This window comes from Entelurus aequoreus, linkage group LG07 (genome assembly GCF_033978785.1).
Source record: "Entelurus aequoreus isolate RoL-2023_Sb linkage group LG07, RoL_Eaeq_v1.1, whole genome shotgun sequence".
Classification (NCBI taxonomy): domain Eukaryota; kingdom Metazoa; phylum Chordata; class Actinopteri; order Syngnathiformes; family Syngnathidae; genus Entelurus; species Entelurus aequoreus.
Window position 1 is genome coordinate 22,075,794 of NC_084737.1, and position 19,752 is coordinate 22,095,545.

Sequence of the window (19,752 nt, forward strand, 5' to 3'; positions counted from 1 at the left end):
CATTTCAATAGTTACACATTCCAAAATATTTTCAATAGCAAATGCCGTGTTTTTTTTATATTGCAAGTCCTTCATCACGTACAATGCTGCTACCGTTCTTGTTGGTTCCAAAGTGCAGTTCCTGTCGTCCATCCTGATGCCCCTAACATTGAGGAGGGAGGTTCAACGTCAAATGATTGGACTTAGGTTGATACTTGAATCAGACTCCTCTACATCACATTGTCAACTATTTTAAAGGCCTACTGAAACCCACTACTACCGACCACGCAGTCTGATAGTTTATATATCAATGATGAAATCTTAACATTGCAACACGTGCCAATACGGCCGGGTTAACTTATAAAGTGCAATTTTAAATTTCCCGCCACACTTCCGGTTGAAAACGTCTAGATATGATGACGTATGCGCGTGACGTCACGGAGAGAACGGAAGTATTCGGACCCCATTGGATCCAATACAAAAAAGCTCTGTTTTCATCCCAAAATTCTACAGTATTCTGGACATCTGTGTTGGTAAATCTTTTGCAAAGAGACTGCAAAGAAGAAAGCTGTAGGTGTGATCGGTGTATTAGCGGCGGACTACAGCAACACAACCAGGAGGACATTGAGATGGATAGCAAGACGCGCTAGCCGCCGACCTCACCTTGACTTCCTCCGTCTCCGGGCCGCCGACCGCATCGGTGATCGGGTGAAGTCCTTTGTCGCTCCGTCGATCGCTGGAACGCAGGTGAGCACGAGTGTTGATGAGCAGATGAGGGCTGGCTGGCGTAGGTGGAGAGCTAATGTTTTTAGCATAACTCTGTGAGGTCCCGTTGCTAAGTTAGCTTCAATGGCGTTGTTAGCAACAGCATTGTTAAGCTTCGACAGGCTGGAAAGCATTAACCGTGTAGTTACATGTACATGGTTTAATAGTATTGTTGATCTTCTGTCTATCCTTCCAGTCAGGGGTTTATTTATTTTGTTTCTATCTGCATTTGAGCCCGATGCTATCACGTTAGCTCCGTAGCTAAAGTGTTTCGCCGATGTATTGTCGTGGAGATAAAAGTCACTGTGAATGTCCATTTCGCGTTCTCGATTCTCATTTTCAAGAGGATATAGTATCCGAGGTGGTTTAAAATACAAATCCGTGATCTACAATAGAAAAAGGAGAAAGTGTGGAATCCAATGAGCCCTTGTACCTAAGTTACGGTCAGAGCGAAAAAAGATACGTCCTGCACTGCACTCTAGTCTTTCACGCTCACGTTCCTCATCCACGAATCTTTCATCCTTGCTCAAATTAATGGGGTAATCGTCGCTTTCTCGGTCCGAATCTCTCTCGCTGCATTGTAAACAATGGGAAAATGTGAGCAGCCCTTCCTCCTGTGACGTCACGCTACTTCCGGTATAGGCAAGGCTTTTTTTTATCAGCGACCAAAAGTTGCGAACTTTATCGTCGTTCTCTACTAAATCCTTTCAGCAAAAATATGGCAATATCACGAAATAATCAAGTATGACACATAGAATGGATCTGCTATCCCCGTTTAAATTTTTAAAAAATCATTTCAGTTGGCCTTTAAGTCACCCATACAAGGTCCATCAAAGGAGTGGCAATGACCGCTATTATGATCTATAGTTCCAAGAGGGCCAACAATGGCATCTAATTTTGCTTGCCAGTATTGAGCTAAACTCCTTACTCATGGTCCTGCTATACGTTTAAACTCACTGTGTTTGGCCCACAGCCCGTTAGCACATTCTTACTTCGATCCTTAGAGGCAAAAAGTCTGGGCACACCTGATCTAAAACATGCAATGTGTTCTTATAGGAACTTTGTTGGATTGTACACAAAATCAGTGGGACGTCAAGGTCAAACACTTTCCCAGATGCTGTTGGATTTATGACTTACTATGAGTTTATATTTTGAATGTGTTTCTCCAAAGGAATATAATCCATTTCAGGGTCAATCACTCACTATTATAAATATCAGTAAGTGTGCAGACAATGTTTTAAATACAATTGTAGTATTCTGCTATTCAAGTGTAAAAATAAGTCAACTGCAATGTATTTAAACCTTTCAAACAATCAACTTAGTTTATTATTGACTCTATAATCATTATCATACCTTCATTTTCTCTTTGACATCACTGATGCAATTTTGCTGTAAAACACACATCATGCATGACTGGCTTGACCTCTTAAGAGTTTAGAGAAAATCTGGGTTGATTAAAATGAAACTTGTTTGACAGCTTTACAGGTAATACTGTATTAGATTTGAACTGGGGCTGCAAATAATGATTATTCTAATAGTCGACGAGCCAGCGATTACTTTTTTCGATTCGTTATAGTTAACGATCTGCTGTACACGTTTAAGTTTGACGGTGAACCCGCAAATTGATTTAACTCGTTTTTTTAAAACTATTATAATAGTTTTAGCATAGATATAGATTTACAATAGATAATTTCAATAGTAGCATAAATAATACAAATTACTGAGAAATGAATCGTTTTAACATACAACATCTAGACAAAGACTTAAAAAGTTGCAAGAATATCTTTGAATTTAAAAAGACTTACAAAAAGAGACAACTGGAATTATATCAAACTGATTTTTGATTTTGATTGGACGTGACATTTTGAAAATGCTTAAACGAAAATTTTAAGTATTTTGGAGTTTGGGTGTTGGTGGAGGGAACAGTGACAAAGTCATCTAAAATAATTGGTGTTAAAAAGGGGGCAGATAAATATAAGAATAGTATTCTTCCATCTGTTCCTTTCTGATCATGGAAATGTATAAGAAACAAAAAAAACAATGAAAGTGTCAACTGTATAAGGCTTGTATATATGCATTTTCATGAAAGGAATAAAAATAAATGACAATGACGAACATCACACAAAGTAAATAACTACAGTGAAAAATAAATCAACATAAAGTGCAGATTGTCCTGTAAACATGGCATTCAAATTTATTTAGCTGCAAATATTTATCTAAACTGGAATAAAAGTGTAAACATGAACAAGACTAGTCGTCCACAATTCTTTTTATTTAAGCGATGAGTCGACAATAGCACATCTTTGTAGATTCATTTTTATAAACCATGTGGTCTAATCCAACGAACGAATGAAGTGGTGTTATTTTGCTGGATGTGCAGCCATAAAATATGTTACAAATGACAGAAAGGCTGAAAGGTTGAAGCAGATGGGTCATGCTCTGCTTTAGAAGAGCAGCAGATGCCCTCCTGTGTGTGCGGCTGCAGATACGCCTGAAGCCGCTAGACGCTTAGACTAAGTGCTAAAGTGACTGAGGTCCATAACGCCGCCTTATCACATGCATGCTTTCTGTTTGAAATATAGGTTAGGACTCATGCAGAATTGAAGAAGCAAAAAAACTTTAAAATTAGTTATATCTGCTTTATTTTGTGCAAAATACAATACTGCTGCCATAGGCAACACCCTGAATGGCTTATACGTGCAAAATATAATAAAGACACATCCTGAATCTTAACATGTTGACCACTTCCGTGCATTTACTAATCGGGAACATATGGAATTATATGCAACAGCTTGTCATTTCAGCATGTGTGCAAAATGCTAAAGACAAACTCCTTTCAAATTTAAGTCAGAGGCGTCCAAACCAAGGGCTGCCCACAGAAAAAGAAAGCTGCAGCGGGCCACTTTGATACAATTTGTGCAATAATTATGTACAAACAAATCCAATGCACGTCAATATTGACACTTTAGTTCATTCTAAATTATAGGTGACAAGGCAAGTGTCTGTAACCATATATTTGAGGGTCCAATAAAAAAACAAGTGTAAACTGGCCACATTTTGGCCGCCCCTGCATTACGGTAACAATTGAGAGTAGCATGTCAATAAAGTGTCCTTCCATGACATGTTATCATGTCATTCTCAAGACAAGAAAATGCCACTTTCAAAAAGACACAATATTTTCCCCTTAGGAAAAAAAGTGGTAACACCATAACAGTTTCTTCAATTCAAATTGATATAATATATTAAATCATTTTAAAAGTTTTACGGATTATAAACAAGTAATACAGCTGACCTTACATACATCGAGACAGGACAGTACTGACGGTGTAGTATTTTCCGTGTTTATGCAACATGCAATCTCATTGGTTCCACCCAGGCGTCTGTCCAGCCTGCCTATGTTTTTGCGGTCTCTTTGCAATTTCCCTCAAGCCATTTTTATTTTGTCCAATAACTTAACTCCACTTTCACCTCGCTCAGTCGTCCTTGCAGTTGAACAAATACACAACAAAAGAAAATAGGATAGTCTTTGAACCCGCCTGTGAGAAAAACTACATTCCACACCTAAACATCCCTGCCCTGATCACCATGGAAACTAGATGGATGATCACTGACTTTGAAGCAAGCAGATATGAAGGTTTGGGAGTGGCTGCAAGACCGTGGACCTGTGATGACGTCCAGTTGTTGAAGCGGTCACCACAAAGTTATAAAACAGCGTCCCCTTCTGGTCAAGTACATAAATTGCATTTGGAAAAAACATCAAACTGAGGCGACTCATACGTTACCTCTGCTTTAAGACTTAGAACAACCTATAACTGCAAAAATAGAACAATGAACTACAGTGTATTAGATAAGAGCGACGTGTGCTCGGACAGGCTGTGGAGTCAATCCTCGGTCACCCCTTTAAGACGGAGCTCCTCTTGAACTCTGTTCAAGTAATCTGGATCTGGATATCCAAAACTGGCAGAAGACAAGATAGACATTGTTTAGAAATATGTACATTTTTTCTGTAATTAACAACTGTGGGATTGTTGTTGTATTGTGTCCTTTTTAACAAAAGGGATGGGCGATACAGTCTAAAATAAATATTGAGATATATTGTATATCCCAATACATTATTTGGTATGTCAATTATATTAGTAGTGATTTAATAACTAAATTGGCCGCTGATGTAAGCGGGGTTATATTGCATCATTTTCAGTTGTATTATTTTGTCAAAACGGTTAATAATCTACTTCTTAATTTACCAGTAATAGTTGGTTACTTTCTGTTGTAACATTGTTCCATCTAAAATCTATCTTAACATGTAATAAGCACATATTGTTCTGGTGTTTGGATATTTTACATTAGTTTTGGACCATACCACAAATTATGGTGTTGATCTAATACCCAGTAGTTTTACATTGGGCAGTATTGGTTATACCAATACTTAAAATGTTCAAGATTTCCTTTTTGATCACAAATGTCGTTTGAATGTAACGATATCAATTAAAATGATTAATAATATTAATATATGGTGTCCTTAATCCCTTTCATCACATGCAAAATGCGTAATAAAGTCAATAGTGCAAAAAACAAAACAAAAGCAAAAATTATGAGGGGTGCTGAAAAAAATTGATTCACATCCGACTCACTATTACTATGTATTATAATCTTGAATCCATTCATAATTTTTTTTAAATATATATTTTAAGAATACATTTTTGAAAATATGTTTTTTTGGCCATCTCCCTTTTTCCTTGCTGCGTGTAGGGAATGCAACGGTAAACGGCATAATGATAAACCACGGTAAAATTCCCTGACGGTTACTAACACCATTTAAAATTTTAATTACCGAAAAACCGTCATTATTAATGCATTTTAGGCAACACTGCTTACTTCCTGGAAACGAAGTCACAGCCACGCGGGCGCATGTGCACCAGTGTTGTTTGACTTGAAAATCATGGCGGATAAACTACACGGACTTTGCCATGGAGATTTCCCCTCGGAGTAAACAGAGCGCAGCGCTTGATTTAATTAACTTAATTTTCCCTCGCGTCATTTCCGTGGGGTCTAGGTGTGCGTCTTAAGAGCGCACTGCTGTTTATAGGAGACAGACTCATTTGTCTCACACTAAAAGTATTCAGCGAATGAGAAAACTATTTGATGTTGCTTTCATTTTCTCAATACAGCGTCCATCAGCTGTGACTGAGAGTTAATGACGTGATTAAACATGTGTCGGGAAAGTTGCTACAACTCGTTTATAAATTGTTTTGTTAATTTACTGGTATGCTCACTCGTCCTTTATTTAACTGCAACTGTATCAGTGTTCAAATAACAAATACTAGCTATAATGTTTTGTCATCTCATCAAACTGAACACAGGCTGTGAAGAATCCGTGTTACGTGTGTGGAGTATCACTCCTGTTTTATGTTAATGTTTCTTTTTTACATTACTTGTGTTTTTTTCATGTCACAAAGGTATTACTTCAAAAACCATTCATGTGACGCAGCATTTTTTTAATGGTTTATGGTGTATAGTTAATTACTAAACGACATATTTAACTCTTAATGGATCCGTCCCGATACAGCATGTACATGTACATATAAATGTACATAACTTAAAAAAATACCTCTTTCTATCATCATGTAAAAATAGAGATAAAGGCATCATGTAATGAGAAAAAGCTGACACGTCAAAATTGTTAATGAAAAAAATTAATAATTGTCTTTAAATATATGGGTAATGTTTATCTACAGCATTTTTATTAGACATTACACATTACATGATGGTATTGCATTCACACCTCACCCCAACACTGTTTTACCTAACAATCAGCAATCATGACTTCAATATTGATAAAAAATTATCTTAATTATTATTTTGGTCATAATCGTGCAGCCCTATGTGTAAGACTAGATTTCATACATGAACACTATTTGTATTTATATGGACAAAAACTGCAGTTAAGTCTTATGGCCAAAAGGTGCCATCTTTCAAAATTCTTACATTGGTTTTTATTTATAACGTCCATTAAGTGCTGTCTTTCACAATGTTATTTATGTTATTATTTTTTTTCTGCCATATTACCGTATTTTTCGTAGTACAAGTCGCTCAGGAGTATAAGTCGCACCGGCCGAAAATGCATAATAAAGAAGGAAGAAATATATAAGTCGCACTGGAGTATAAGTCGCATTTTTGGGGGAAATTTATTTGATAAAACCCAACACCAAGAATAGACATTTGAAAGGCAATTTAAAATAAATAAAGAATAGTAGCAACAGGCTGAATAAGTGTACGTTATATGACGCATAAATAACCAACTGAGAACGTGCCTGGTATGTTAACGTAACATATTATGGTAAGAGTCATTCAAACAACTATAACATATAGAACATGCAATACGTTTACCAAACAATCTGTCACTCCTAATCGCTAAATCCCATGAAATCTTATACGTCTAGTCTCTTACGTGAATGAGCTAAATAATATTATTTTATATTTTACGGTAATCTGTTAATAATTTCACACATAAGTTGCTCCTGAGTATAAGTCGCACCCCCGGCCAAACTCTGAAAAAAACTGCGACTTATAGTCCGAAAAATACTGTACTTTGTTTATAAAGCGCTGTGGAAGGCGGCTGCATCTCCAGTAGCTCTGTAGTTACAATTTTGTACACTGCTGCTGGAATTTAAATTTTCCTGAGGGAACTCTCCTGAAGGAATCAATAAAGTACTATCTATCTATCTAGAGAACCAATATGGATACAGAGCTAATGTCTCAACTTCAATGGCTTTAATTGAAATTACAAAAGAAATTACCAATGCAATAGACAGTAAAAAATGTGCAGCAGCAGTTTTTATGGATCTAACTAAAGCATTTGACACAATTAATCACAATATTTTAATCAAAAAACTAGAACGATATGGCATCAGAGGGTTAGTGTTAAACTGGATAAGAAGTTATCTAACGAAAAGGAAACAATACGTGAAGCTAGGCGAACACATGTCTACAACGCTAAATATATCCTGTGGTGTACCTCAGGGATCAATATTAGGACCTAAATTATTCAATCTCTATAAAAAAGACATTTGTAAAGTTACAAAAGATTTAAAGTTAGTATTATTTGCGGATGATACAACAGCGTTTTGTTCAGGAGAGAACACACAGGAGATAATACAAATAATAACAGAAGAAATTAACAAATTAAAAAGATGGTTTGACAAAAACAGACTATCGTTGAATCTTAGTAAAACTAAAATAATGCTATTTGGTAATAGTAGAAGAGAAAGTCAAACACAAATACAAATAGACGGAATAGAAATTGAAAGAGTAAATGAAACCAAATTTCTAGGTATAATGATTGATGATAAATTGAACTGGAAATCTCACGTAAAAAATATACAACATAAAGTAGCAAGAAACACGTCAATAATGAATAAAGCAAAACATGTTCTAGACAAAAAAATCACTTCATATTCTATACTGCTCACTAGTGTTACCATATCTGAGCTACTGTGTAGAAATATGGGGAAATAATTACAAAAGTACACTTCATTCATTAACGGTGTTACAAAAAAGGTCAGTTAGAATAATACATAATGTTGGATATAGAGAACATACAAATCCTTTATTTATTGAATCAAAGATACTGAAATTCCACGACATAGTGAATTTGCAAACAGCTAAAATTATGCACAAAGCAAACTATAACCTGCTACCCAAGAATATACAACCATTCTTCTCAACAAAAGAGGAGAAATATAATCTTAGAGAAAAATGTAATTTAAAACATTTGTACGCACGTACAACACTTAAGACCTTCAGTATATCAATATGTGGAATTAAATTATGGAATGGATTAAGCAAAGCAATCAAACAATGTACTAATATGATCCACTTCAAGAAACTCTTCAAACTTAAAGTGTTTACAAAGTACAAAGAAGAAGAACCATGACAAACATTCTCAATTTATTTCATCCATCCATTAATTCATTCTTAAAGTAATCTTACTTATCTCATCATATGAAATATGACTTTCTTCACCAATTATTATTATTAAATTCTTACTATTATTTATTTATTTATTTTTATTGTGATTACCTATGGAGTTTATTGTGAATAAATTGAGAACAGGAAGTGAATAAAAAAGTTTCAGCAACTGTTATGTAAAGAAAAGGGGTAGGATTAAATAAGCTCTGCTTCTTCCTACTCCTTTTCGAACATGTTGAAAAAAGAAACTGGAAATTGTGATGTATCATGTTGTATGCTTGCATGTTCGAAATAAACTCAAACTCTCTAACTATCTATCTATCTATCTATAAAGCTGGTGTTGCTTTCAGGTGCACATTCAATTTCTACTTGAGGTCCATGAAACAGTGTTTTTATCTAAAATAATGTTTCTTCTACAAAGGAAACCTTGGTTAAAAGATTTCAGTATACCGGTAAATACTTTTAGAAATTTTTGAGCACATTGAAAAATACCGCGATTATAATAACCCTGATAATTTTGGTCACAATAACCGTGATAAGATATTTTCATACTGTGGCATCCCTAGCTGCGCGTATCGAAAATCAATTCTGAATCATCACTCCAAAAGATTCACATCCCTACAAACTATCGGTTCTTACTTCTTAAGTTTGTAAACCGTAACAAAAATGACAAAAAAAAATTTAGTAATAACAAAAAACCTCAACCATATACTTGGTATCGTTGCTGTCGATATTTGTATCAATCTACCTAGCTCTGTTTACATTCAAGAGCTCTCTAGATGAGTGTTTTTTGTATCTTCCTACAGTTTGTAATGTAGCTATTCCTTGTCTTCAAGTCCTCCAGTGATAATGGTAGATGTAAGAAACTATGTTTTTTTGAGAGTTAGTGATTTAGAAGCTGCACTGTAGTGGAGCTACTACTTTGCATCGAGGACGTCCATGTTTGCTAATAGCTGTCAACTTAGCGACACACAGCTAGAATGTGTCCTCAACATGCATTATCGCAATACAACAATAGTATTAAAAGCTCTATCACCAGACAAATGAATATCATTTATATGGTATACCGTCTATATCGTGCGACCCTACTTAACAGGATTATTTTGTAAGACATTGACAACTTGTGTTGTTGGAATAGTATTAATGAGTTGTCGGATCTATGTGAGTGTAGAATACATACCACAGTGGACCCCCCCATGTGTTGGTTTTATGATGAATGTCATTCCAGGTGATGACGTTGTTGAGCCCGGTGGTGTGTGACTGCCCGATGGTGAAGATGAGCCTCCTGTCGAAAGCTTTCCTCAGCAGCCTGAGGACTTTTTCTCCCTCGTCACAGACTGGCAGGAAAGCCCTTCGACTTGTCCCGCTGTACCTCACGCCAGGGTTTGGGTGTCGCGGCTGTGGTTAAAGGAACCAAATCACATTTTTAGTGCATATAAACATACCAGGTGTGCGTGTAAGGAATTTGGTGCATGCTATGCCCCAGATTCCGGCTCCCTCACACATTCCAAAAACATGCATGTTTGGTTAAATGTAGATTCTAAATTGTCTACAGGTGTGAATGTAAGTACAATAAGTGTACCCATAATAGATTTCTGCTGCTTTCCACCGTTGGATGAACTTAGACTTAGAGAAATTTTAATGATCCACAAGGGGAAAACAAAGAAACCCAACTCACCCACTGTATTAGGAAATTATTATCTTACTCATATAGGAAATTATTATCTTACTCATATAGTGTCGGGTTCAGTGGTGTCCCAACATTTTCCCCTGAGGGCCGCACACTGAAAACTTAAAGCATGCATTTTGATATTAACATAAGTTAGGTTCTGGGTGTTTTTTGTCAAAGACAATTCAGTTTTTTATGGCAAACACACAAAATAATATTTCCCCCCAAAATATTTCAGAGTGGAATGCACCTGGGGATAGGTTGATTGGCAACACTCAATTGGCCCTAGTGTGTGAATGTGAGTGTGAATGTTATCTGTCTATCTGTGTTGGCCCTGCGATGAGGTGGCGACTTGTCCAGGGTGTACCCCGCCTTCTACCCGAATGCAGCTGAGATAGGCTCCAGCACCCCCTGCTCCCCCAAGCGGTAGAAAATGGATGGACAGATGGAATTTTACTGTGAAGTAATTGAGAGCCTTAAATAGGTCAGTAATTCATAACATTTTGATTCATCATTATTTTTTGAGCAATTAAAGTGACCAGGGCTCAGAAAATCTGCAGAGACTCCTCCCACCCCCACCAAGGACTGTTTTCACTGCTGGACTCTAGAAAGAGGTTCTGCAGCCTCCGTAGCAGAACCAACAGGTTCTGTAACAGCTTCTTCCCTCAGGCCGTAAGACTCTTGAACGTATCATAATAATCCCCTCAATTCCCCCCAAAAATGGATTAACTCGCTGGAATATAAAGACAATACAACATACATCCATAAACGTGGATGCATATGCAAAAACGCAATATATTTATCTGTACAGTAATCTTTTTATTCATATTCGCACCTTATTGCTCTTTTATCCTGCATTACAACGAGCTATCCATCCATCCATCTTCTTCCGCTTATCCGAGGTCGGGTCGCGGGGGCAGCAGCCTAAGTAGGGAAGCCCAGACTTCTCTCCCCAGCTACTTCGTCCAGCTCCTCCCGGGGGATCCCGAGGCGTTCCCAGGCCAGCCGAGAGAGATAGTCTTCCCAACGTGTCCTGGGTCTTCCCCGTGGCCTCCTATTGGTCGGACGTGCCCGAAACACCTCCCTAGGGAGGCGTTCGGGTGGGATCCTGACCAGATGCCCGAACCACCTCATCTGGCTCCTCTCGATGTGGAGGAGCAGCGGCTTTACTTTGAGCTCCTCCCGGATGACAGAGCTTCTCACCCTATCTCTAAGGAGATATAGGACCCCCGCCACCCGGCGGAGGAAACTCATTTCGGCCGCTTGTACCCGTGATCTTGTCCTTTCGGTCATGACCCAAAGCTCATGACCATAGGTGAGGATGGGAACGCAGATCGACCGGTAAATCGAGAGCTTTTCCATCCGGCTCAGCTCCTTCTTCACCACAACGGATCGATACAGCATCCGCATTACTGAAGACGCCGCACCGATCCGCCTGTCGATCTCACGATCCACTCTTCCCTCACTCGTGAAAAAGACTCCGAGGTACTTGAACAACGAGCTAATTCTACGAAATTCCGTTCTTATCTGTACTGTAAAGTTCAAATTTGAATGACAATAAAAGGAAGTTTGTCTATAAAAAAAAAAAAAAAAAAACAGCCTGCATGGCAGCTTTGTGTATTAGAGCAGTGTTTTTCAACCTTTTTGAGCCAAGGCACATTTTTTTGCGTTGAAAAAATTCAGAGGCACACCACCAGCAGAAATCATTAAAAAACGAGTTGACAGTAAAAAGTTGTTGTTGCAATTGTTGGATATGACTTTAAAGCATAACCAAGCATGCATCACTGTAGCTCTTGTCTCAAGGTAGGTGTACTGTCACTACCTGTCACATCACACCCTGACTTATTTGTTGTTTTCCTGTGTGTAGTGTTTTAGTTGTTGTCTTGCGCTCCTATTTTGGTGGCTTTTTCTCTTTTTTTGGTATTTTCCTGTAGCAGTTTCATGTCTTCATTTGAGCGATATTTCCTGCATCTACTTTGTTTTAGCAATCAAGAATATTTCAGTTGTTTGTATCCTTCTTTGTGGGTACATTGTTGATTGTCATGTCATGTTCGGATGTACATTGTGGACGCTGTCTTTGCTCCACAGTAAGTCTTTGCTGTTGTCCAGCATTCTGTTTTTGTTTACTTTGTAGCCAGTTCAGTTTTAGTTTCGTTCTGCATAGCCTTCCCTATGCTTCAATGCCTTTTCTTAGGGGCACTCACCTCTTGTTTATTTTTGGTTTAAGCATTAGACACCTTTTTACATGCACGCTGCCTCCCGCTGTTTCCGACATCAACAAAGCAATTAGCTACCGGCTGCCACCTACTGATATGGAAGAGTATTACACGGTTACTCTGCCGAGCTCTAGACAGCACCGACACTCAACAACAACACATCATTTGCAGACTATAATTACTGGTTTGCAAAAAATATTTTTAACCTAATTAGGTGAAATTAGATAATCTTCCACGGCACACCAGACTGTAAGGCACAGTGGTTGAAAAACACTGTATTAGTCAACATTGCAACCTTTTCCCATTACGTTTCCCTTTTGCTTTTTTACTCTGCGTTTTCTTTTTTTTTTTTCAAATAGTATTTTTCAGAATGTGCTGTAGTCTCTTTAAAAATCAGCTGAGGGCCGCAAATGGCCCCTGGGCAGCAATTTGGACACCTCTGGTCTAGTTGCATCAAGTATTATATCACACAGACACCAGTTAACAAAGTGGAGACATTGTAACTAACAATTGATGTGTTTACACTGATATAAATAACAACAAGGTTTTGAAACTCCTGACATCTTTGGGCACCAGTCAAATATTGGACAGAGATTATTTAACTGAAATCTGTCAACCATTGATATGTGACTAAACGCTGCTCTCTGCTGGACACGTGTGGAAAACCACGTTTTTTTTGTCCGCTGTTTTAAAAAAAAGTTTGTATTGAAAGGCATCCTTACCCCTTGGATGCCGGCCTTGAAAGTGTAAGTAATAACAATCGAGTCACATTTCTCATAGCCTGGTAGGCCATGATGGCAGCGTGACACCTCCATGGTGCCTTCCGGTTGTGTTCCCGTGTACACCCCGTAGTACGTGTTACAAATCGGACACGCCGGTTTCAACTTAAAGGCAGTGTCGATGCAGCCCGAGCAGTATGAATGAAGACAATCTAGTGTCTTTTTCTCGTGAATTTTGCCCAAACAAATGGCACAGTTTTCCACGCTGTTGGGATCCCCGACGTGTTTCTCTGGTGTCTTTGCCATACTTTTTCCGGGATGTGAAGCCTCTGACGTTAAACAGCCCAACTGCTCACGTGACTTAGATGCTAAATCCTGATTGGTCGAGCAGTAAGCGGAAATGCATGAACAAAACATCTTCCTGACTTCAGTTAGTTTAGATGTGTAAAGTGCAAATGTTGTATTTAGTTTTTCATTGCACCACAACGTATATAAAGGGTTAGTAAATGATTGTATAATGTGATATTGTCGTTCTTAAATGAATAGCTTTTTTGATAGTCGTAATGTATAGGTCAGTGGTTCTTAACCTTAATGTACCGAACCCCACCAGTTTCATATGCACATTCATGTCATTCACCGAACCCTTCTTTAGTGACAAATAATGTTTTTTTCTTAATTTAATCTTAATTTATAAATATGAATCATGAAATGACATTATATTAAATAAATACTAATAAAGATATATTTTACAAACAGAACTTTACAGGAATGTACACATGATGCCATGTTTACATCTCATTGTGCAAAATGTGAATGTTTTAGTGGGAACTAAATGCGATATCGAAAAGAGGTACAAATTATTTCCAAAGCAGAACCCCCACCCAGACATACAATACTAGTAGGCATTGGCGTTGTTAGGCCTATTTTAGGGGGGCTCAAGCCCCCCTAAAATGTTCTTAAGCCCCCCTAAATAATTTGGTGTTAAAAAAAATATTTATTTTTTATTTTTTTAGGCTCCAGCGCCCCCCGCAACCCCGAAGGGAATAAGCGGTAGAAAATGGATGGATGGATGGAAGGAAATACATGCCGACATATTCATTATAAAGTGGCCCGAATATGAGTTTAAATAAATAATCATGTAACCTGTCATTATTCACTCAGTTTCCCCTCACTTCATAGTGTAAGGTAGAGAGCCCCTTTAGTGCGTCGGTATCCAATCCATTCCACTTGTTCATATAGAAAATGCCCACATCACTCAAAATCCAGTCCGCATTTTCTCTGCGACCTTGCTTGCGGTCTGGCAGGTGTACGAAGCACATTAGCACACAGCACTGCAGAACAAGAACCTTGTGTCTGCAATTGTAAATAATTTAGTTTTTAAGTTTTGTGTTTCTTGTAGAATCTATATAAAGTAATATACATTAGCCTATTGTTAAAATAATGAAAACAACATCATATATATTTGTTTTATTGTATTGTTAGCAGACATTTTGGAATAGCACGGTGACCAGCTTAAAGGCCTACTGAAACCCACTACTACCGACCACGCAGTCTGATAGTTTATACATCAATGATGAAATCTTAACATTGCAACACATGCCAATACGGCCGGGTTAACTTATAAAGTGCAATTTTAAATTTCCCGCGAAACTTCCGGTTGGAAACGTCTTTGGATGATGCGTATGCGCGTGACGTCACGACGGCAACGGAAGTATTCGTACCCATTGAATCCAATGGGGGAGAAGACAGCCTCCACGCGGCCTCCCCTGCAAGTAATGAGATATGGTGCAAGACCAGCTCATGAAACGAATGTCGCCAACCAATCGTCAAGCTGTCAGATCAGGGCGCAAGAGGCCGGAGGGACGCAAGCCCATGTCAGGGCGGGCAGCCATCCCGACCATCGAGCGCCAGGGCCTGACAGTGCTCCAGCTAAATGTCGAGGGCCTCACCACCGCCAAGCTGGACATCATACGCCACCTCGCCGACTCCCATGAAGTCGCGGCCGTCCTCCTTCAGGAGACGCACTGTGGAAAAGCAGACTTTCTCAGGTTGCCCGGGTTCCACCTCGCCGGCTCCATCCTCAGCAGGTAGCACGGGATGGCCACCTTTGTCAGGTCTGACCTCAGCTGGACAGCCACAGGCCAATCCCCTCCAGGCGCTAGTCTCGAGTGGATGTCCACGAGGATACAGACAACAACGGTTGTGAACGTGTACAAGCCCCCACCATCTGTACTGTCCACATCGGCCCTCCCAACTACCCCGGCACCCGCCATCTACGCCGGGGATTTTAACTGCCAGCACACCGACTGGGGATACTCCCACACAACACCGGATGGATGCTGCATATGCAGCCTACTGTGAAGTGCTGACAGGGGCAGCGAAGAAAACCATACCACGAGGCTACAATGCAAACTACATCCCGGGTTGGAACGAGGAGTGCAACCACCTCCTGCGAGCCCACCAGCAGGCTAGCTCAAGAGCTGAAGTGAATGTGACAGCAACGGCACTGCTTGAGAAGCTGGACGCCACTCGCAGGGCTAGATGGACAGAGGTCGTTGAGTCGATTGACTTTACCCACTCCAGCCGTAAAGCGTGGCAGACCATAAACCAGCTCTCAGGAAGAAGTACACCGCCTCCCAAGTGCCCTGTGACAGCAAACTCCATCGCAGCCCAACTCCTGAAAAATGGCCGCTTCCCAGACGCAGACAAAGAGTTTGCCCGCTCAACATCCCACGAGGTATCCAGTCTCTCTAGGGCGGCCAGTGTTAATGCCAACCTGTCAGGAGATTTCACACCAGCTGAGCTCAAGGACGCTATGGCCAAACTCAAACAAGGCAAGGCACCAGGCTCCGACAACATCCACCCAGAGTTTGTGATCCATCAGAGCGAAATAACATCTGCCTGGCTGCGTGCATTCTTCTCTGCGTGCCTCCGGAGGTCCAAGCTCCCAAGGGCATGGCGACGGGCCGCTGTCATAGCCCTCTTGAAACCCAACAAACCTGCGGATGACCCCAAGTCCTACAGACCAATCTCGTTGCTGTGCGTCCCTTTTAAAATCCTAGAGAGGATGATACACAGCCGAATTGAGCCAGTAGTTGACTCACAACTTCCGAGGGAACAGGCTGGCTTCCGTCGGGGCAGGACTACAGTGGACCAGGTAACCCTTCTCACACAAGATCTTGAGGACAGCTTCCAGGCCAAAACCAAAGCTGGGGTGGTACTACTGGACCTGACTGCTGCTTACGATACCGTCTGGCACCGTGGACTCCACCTGAAGCTGCTGAGAACAATCCCGGACCGTCATATGGTCAACTTCATCATGGAGATGCTGTCAAACTGCAGCTTCATTCTCCAGACCAGTGATGGCCAGCGCAGCAGGCTCAGGAGGCTGAGAAACGGGGTCCCACAAGGGTCTGTCCTCTCACCGATGCTCTTCAACATCTACATCTTTGACCTACCGGTGACGACATCTAGAAGGTATGGATACGCGGATGACCTAGCCATCATGCTACACCGGCCCACATGGAAGGCGGTTGAAGAGGGTCTCAATCAGGACATGGACGTCCTGGTTGCCTACCTTCGAAGCTGGAGACTGCAGCTCAGTAAGGGAACGACTATATCAGCAGCATTCCACCTCTGCAACAGGGAAGCAAGAAGGGAGCTGGAGATCTTAGTCGACAACAAACCCCTGGAGTTCCAGCAGGCCCCAAAGTACCTGGGCGTACGCTTGGACAGGACACTGTCCTACAAACAACATTTGGATGAAGTGAGGGCTAAAGTAACAGCAAGGGTCTCACTCATCCGGCGCCTAGCTGGTACAACCTGGGGGGCCTCGGCCAAGGTACTACGTATCTCCACAAAAGCCCTCGTATTCTCTGCAGCTGAGTACTGTGCCCCAACCTGGTGTAGAAGCCCACATGCCAAGAAGGTCGATACGGCCATCAACAATGCCCTCCGGATCATAAGTGGCTGCCTGAAACCCACCCCCGTGTTCTACCTGCCAGTCCTAGCAGGGATAGCGCCAGCCGGCCTACGGCGAGAGGCCGCTACCCTCGCCCTGGCAAGGAAAGCCCAGGAACACAGCTGGCACCTCCTCCATGAAACCACCACCATGGCAACACCTCCAAGCAGACTCAAGTCCCGCCACCCATACAATCAGGCCGCACAAGAGATGCTTATTTCCATCCCGGAGGATCTGACAACCAAAGCCTGGCTGGCAGCGGAATGGAAGCAGGAGTGGGAGTCAGCAGGACAGACACGCCTACACCATTACATCCAGGATCCTGGAGGTGGCGTGGAGGGAGAAGATCTACCTCGCCGGCAATGGACCCTCCTGAACCGCCTTCGCACAGGGGTTGGTTGATTCAAAGCGTCCATGAAGAAGTGGGGCCTAACAGACAGTGCAGCGTGTGAGTGCGTGGAGCCTGAGCAGACTGCCGACCACATCATCACCACCTGTCCCCGGCATAGACCACCTTCAGAGGAGGGCCTCTTCCAAGTGGGACCTGAGACGAGGGAGTGGCTACACGACACGAAGATGGACATATGAAGACGATACACGAAAGAAGAAGAATCCAATACAAAAAGCTGTTTTCATCTCAAAATTCCACAGTATTCTGGACATCTGTGTTGGTGAATCTTTTGCAATTTGTTTAATGAACAATGGAGATTGCAAAGAAGAAAGTTGTAGGTGGGATCGGTGTATTAGCGGCTGGCTGTAGCAACACAACAAGGAGTACTTACTTGGATAGCAGACGCGCTAGCCGATTTTTTTAGTATTGGATATCGTCGCCTTAAAATAATTTTACAAGTTTTTCAGGAAACAAAAAAACTAAGCCACATGTTCAAAAAAAATAAAATGACAGGCTATTATTTTAAGTTTTTAATTTTCGGTTCGGGACATTAAATATCCGACACAATCTCAAACATAAGTTTTTTATTCAAGTATTAAAATGTAAAGCACATTATTCTGAATATCAACAAATTGACAGTTAGAAAAGCAAAACTGGAACCTTATCTATTTGTACCATGTGTAAGCTCTCAAGCGGTTTGCCTCCTCATGGCCACTCCTCTACCTCATAATGCATAGAAATGTTTGCAGAGTAGCTTTTAGTAAACTACAATCCTGTGTCCAAAAAATAAATTCACTTGGTCCCTTAACAAAAATATGGGGGTGTAAAACCAAAGGGGATTAATGTATCACTGGCCAAGCAGGTTACTGCACTTAGCAAATCACCTCCATAGAACGTCATTAAATCAAGAATATTTGGACTACAACGTTCAAGGAAAAGATAATCCAAATAAAATGTTTGAATGAACAGTGTATTTTACCTTAAAGCCATTTAAGTATAGCAACATACATCATCCTGTTTACCAAAAACATTGAAATATGCTAAAATGCTTTGTTTACCATCCACTGGAACATGCTTGAGTTTTATCAAAAGTGAGCATCAGAAAAGGCACAAAAAACCCACATCTTAACAATTGGAATCATTAATCATTGTTTAATTTTTTTCCTCTGTAGATTTATCATGAATTCCGATGACATATTTCCAACAGCTGTCTCATTTTTAACAAGGTCCAGCAAGCAAATATCCCAGTATAACAGGGACAGTGGCATAGATTAGATTTTTTAAAGAGCATTTGTGCCTTTGATTTGGTTTAGTGCAGGGGTCGGCAACCCGCGGGTCCGGAGCCGCATGCGGCTCTTTGACCACTGTGATGCGGCTCAGCTGCATACTTGCCTGACCCCGATTTTCCCAGGAGACTTATTGATCTCAGTGCCTCTCCTAGATAACTCATAGGGCAAATATAATCCTATTTTCACTCTAATTACTAAACTAAGGGCATGCCCTAATTGCACTGCAGTAATTGTCCTCTATAGCATTTACAATCAGCATGCCAGCCCGGCCACATGTTGTATATAGCTTTTACTTGCACACGTAGGAGACAGCAAAGCATACTTACTCATCAGCCACACAGCTTACACTGACGGTAGCCGTATAAAACAACTTTAACACTGTTACGTTACAAATATGCGCCACACTGTGAACCCACACCAAAAAAGAATGAATAACACATTTCTGGAGAACATCCCACTGTAACACAACATAAACACAACACAACCAATACCCAGAATCCCATGCAGCCCTAACTCTTCCGGTCTAGATTATACACCCCCGCTACCACCAAACCCCCCCACACATCAACCCCCCCCCTCCGTGCGTCGGTTGAGCGGAAGAGTTAGTGCTGCATGGGATTCTGGGTATTTGTTGTGTTGTTTATGTTGTGTTACAGTGCAAATGTTCTCCAGAAATGTGTTTGTCATTCTTTTTTGGTGTGCGTTCAAAGTGCGGCGCATATCTGTAACGTAACAGTGTTAAAGTTGTTTTATACGGTAAGGCTACCGTCAGTGTAAGCTGTGTGGCTGCTGAGC

The 19,752-nt window shown here is 40.6% G+C and overlaps 1 protein-coding gene across 1 annotated transcript; it reads right to left on the bottom strand.

The window, feature by feature from the left end:
- Positions 1-3,287: 3,287 nt before the first annotated feature.
- Positions 3,288-13,670, bottom strand: LOC133652992 (probable E3 ubiquitin-protein ligase DTX3). Its single transcript, XM_062051970.1, has 3 exons — positions 13,320-13,670; positions 9,893-10,110; positions 3,288-4,701 (listed from the first exon to the last, which is right to left on the bottom strand). The coding sequence occupies exons 1-3, from the start codon at positions 13,620-13,622 to the stop codon at positions 4,626-4,628; spliced, it is 597 nt and encodes a 198-aa protein (XP_061907954.1). The 5' UTR covers positions 13,623-13,670; the 3' UTR covers positions 3,288-4,625.
- Positions 13,671-19,752: the final 6,082 nt, after the last annotated feature.

Coding starts and splice junctions, on each gene's coding strand:
- LOC133652992 (XM_062051970.1), bottom strand. CDS start 13,622: ATGGCAAAGACACCAGAGAAACACGTCGGGGATCCCAACAGCGTGGAA. Junction 10,111..13,319: donor TCAAGGCCGGCATCCAAGGG/GTAAGGATGCCT, acceptor CTTTAACCACAG/CCGCGACACCCAAACCCTGG. Junction 4,702..9,892: donor ACATGGGGGGGTCCACTGTG/GTATGTATTCTA, acceptor GTCTTCTGCCAG/TTTTGGATATCCAGATCCAG.